Source organism: Piliocolobus tephrosceles, chromosome 16 (assembly GCF_002776525.5).
Source record: "Piliocolobus tephrosceles isolate RC106 chromosome 16, ASM277652v3, whole genome shotgun sequence".
Taxonomy (NCBI): domain Eukaryota; kingdom Metazoa; phylum Chordata; class Mammalia; order Primates; family Cercopithecidae; genus Piliocolobus; species Piliocolobus tephrosceles.
The window spans coordinates 68183509-68186622 of NC_045449.1; the positions used below are offsets into that span (position 1 = coordinate 68183509).

At 49.2% G+C, this 3114-nt stretch overlaps 1 protein-coding gene across 2 annotated transcripts in view; it reads right to left on the minus strand.

Annotated features, from left to right (window-relative positions):
- Positions 1–3114, minus strand: part of CD300H (CD300H molecule) — an 8227-nt gene continuing 5113 nt past the window's right edge. The window contains exon 4 of one of the 2 annotated variants that reach the window (XM_023212108.2): positions 1–1714. In XM_023212108.2, the coding sequence (XP_023067876.2) occupies positions 1528–1714 (187 nt within the window). In that variant the 3' untranslated portion in view covers positions 1–1527. The remainder of the gene's footprint in view (positions 1715–3114) is intronic. The other variant, XM_023212109.2, reaches the window with a different exon arrangement.

Below are 3114 nucleotides of genomic sequence, written 5' to 3' on the forward strand. Positions count from 1 at the left end.
CTCAGGTATGTCTTTATCAGCAGCGTGAGAACAGCCTAATACAGTGTGTTTCATTTGAAGAACATGGAACAAGAGGTGACATGACTACTGCAGACCCATGTCAAGGTGCTCTCTTGTTGCATTATGTAGAAGAAAGAGAAAAGGTGGCAAGAGGGATTGGGAAGAAAGTGGGAAGTCACCGTAGTATTGAGTGGATAGAGGACTATGGTGGCATCAGGGCAAGTGAGGGAATGGGAAGACTGGAGAGATTTATATAAGGACTGACGAGAGATAAAGGAGAGAGGAATAAGAGATTAAAGGACTTGGGTTGCAGCAACTATCATGGAAAGAAAGTGTGGAAAAAGAACAGACTTGTGGGACAGAGACAAAGATGTGGGGGAAAGTCAATAGACCAAGTCTGTGCATGGCAAGGCTGGGAAACTGTGGCACATCCAAGAGAGACATGAAGTAGTCTCTGGTCCTACCTCCCTGCCTTTTCCAGGGGAAAGTGATCCTAAGCCCATCATGTCAGGAGATGCTAAGCCAGGGCCAAACAACTCCAGGGAGCTTCCCCACCCTGCACGATAGACCCAGGGATTCCATCCACTTCCTGCCCCTGCACCCCTTTCTCCTTGTTTCTTATCCCCATAGCTGCCTTCCCTCAGACCTTTCCTGGCACTGATTATAGTTAGTGCTTCAAAGAGCTGCTTCCCTTGTTCACAGATAGTAAGAAGCATTGAAGATTGTCACCAAACCAAGTTCCAGTCTAGGTGAACATGTTCAGTAGGGACACTGGGTGTCTCTTTCTCTCCCAAAACTAAGAAGTTCAACGTGCACTGTGTGTGTTGCTTCTCAACAGAGCAGAAGCCATGGACCAGGATCCAATGTGTCCTCCTTTCTCCTGCCTGGTTCCACCCCCTGCCCTGGGCACTTGTCTTTAGGGATGAAACTTGCTCTGCTCAGAACTCCCCACAGGGCTGCAGACCCAGGTTGCACCTTGGGCCCTGGTTCCTGGCCCCTTGAATGTCTGCATCCACATCTGGTTGGCTCCAAGGGCAATGTGGTGATCCCTACTCAGATAGCTCTGGCTAATGACCAGAATGGGGCTGGGGTATAGACCAGGTTATAGGACTCAGCCTGGAGAGGTCATCAGGAAACAATGGAACTAGACCTCATTGGTGTGGTGGCCAGGATCAAGATATTTGGGATAGGAGGGACCCAGAAGCTGAGAAGCAATCCAATTAGAGTAGAATTATTCAAAAGTCTCTGAAGAAACCCTAAGTGACCTCTTAAGCCAATGGTCATAAGGTTTCAGAAGCACCGATGGATAACTTTTGGAGATCTCCTGTACAACACCATCCCTGTAATCAACAACGCTGTATTGTGCACTTAAAATTTGTTAAGAGATCACGTCGATCTCATGTTAAGTGTCCTCCCAAAGTGCCGGGATTACAGGTGTAAGCCACCACACCCGGCCTACGTTTTTTTTTTTTTTAACTTTTAAAAAGTACCCGGCGATAGGGTCAGGGTCAGAAGTCCTTTTTGCAGTCAGAGGGGCTGTGTCTCTGGACAGGGTTCTAGTGGGCGTGGGGTGTGGCAAGATCTCCTGTTCATGGACTCTGTCCAAGGAGTCCTCCAAGGCCTGTTCACCCAGAGGATAGTACCGAGTATGCTCAGGAGCAGAGGCACCTTCAGGAGTGGGAGAAGCAGGAAGTAGGCGCAGCTGGGCAGGGACCTGTGAGACGGAGAGAGTGACCAGTAGTAAGCTGCCTCCTCTGGGGAGTCCCAGGCTCTGCCTCACCCCGCCTTCCCTTGACGTCTGGTCCTGTGCCCTCAAACTCAATGTCAGCATCAAACCTGGTGGGTACCAGGGTCAGGCAGCTCCATGCTGAGGGTCACAGGCTCCTGACCTTCATTCAGCTCAGAATTAACCTTGAGTATCAGGACCCAACAGATGCCGGAAGGTGAGGGATAGAGGAGAAGAGAGATATGGGAACCCAGGCAGGAACTGGCTCCCAGAAACAACTTCCAGAACAGATTCCTCAGCCACTCTTGCTGGGAACAACCTCAAGGATGAAATATTGCTTTACAACCACCTTCACTCAAATTAAATATGATCATGAGAACAGCTCTTTCGCTTAAACTGCTTAACCATCTCAACTCCAAGGAGTGACCTCTCCGAGCTCAGCCCATGGCCAATCCTCCCACCCGTGGGTCCCACTACACTGCCCCCATTCCAACTTCTCAAATGCTGCATTTTCTCCCCAAAACGGGCCATCTCTCCACCTTCCCAGCCCTCCACCTGTAGGGCTTGTCTGATGCCCTCCCCGATCCTCTCTAAGACGAGCCCCTGTAACAAACCCTGTTGGCGCCCTGCCCCATATCCCCTTTGTCCACTTGAGCTCCTGGCAGCTGCAGGCAGTCTTGGCCCCACCAAAGATTTCCCAGCTCAAGCTCCCCTTCTCTGCCTGAGGTTATCTACAGGAGTGCACACATTTTCCTGTGCAGAGCAGGCCAGAGGGGCCACAGAAGTCATGCCCCCGGGAGTGCCTTCTGCCTGGAAGATTCTGTCTCCAGTTCTGAGGAACTTTCTACACAATCTCTCATAGGGTGCCCAGAGGGACTAAGCTCCAGTGAGTCCAGTTACTACAGTGCTAACCCCTTCATTCCAGTGCATTTCGTTTCCCTTTCCCTTTCCTGGTCTCATTTTCTGCTCTCTCAATGTACTTCCTGAGATTACCTCTCGATAAACACATTGCTCCTAAGTCCCTGTCTCAGGACCTGATTTGGAGGAAACCCAAACTAAGACAGTCCCTTTGTTCTTTGTTTCCGTGGAACATCTTGTATTTCCTTGATACCCAAATCATGCCCACCAGTTTCCCACACACCCTGGCACCCTATCTCTTTACATCTGCTTTATTTTCCTCCATAGTCATTATCATTAGTTGACATATTTCCTTGATCTATCAACTATCTATCTGTCTCTATTATATATCTCTCTCTACCAGCTGTCATCTCCATCTGTCAATCCAGCCAGCCAGTCAGCCATCTCTATCATCTGTCATATCATATCTCTATCTCTAGCATCTATCTATCTATCTATCTATCTATCTATCTATCTATCTATCTATCTAT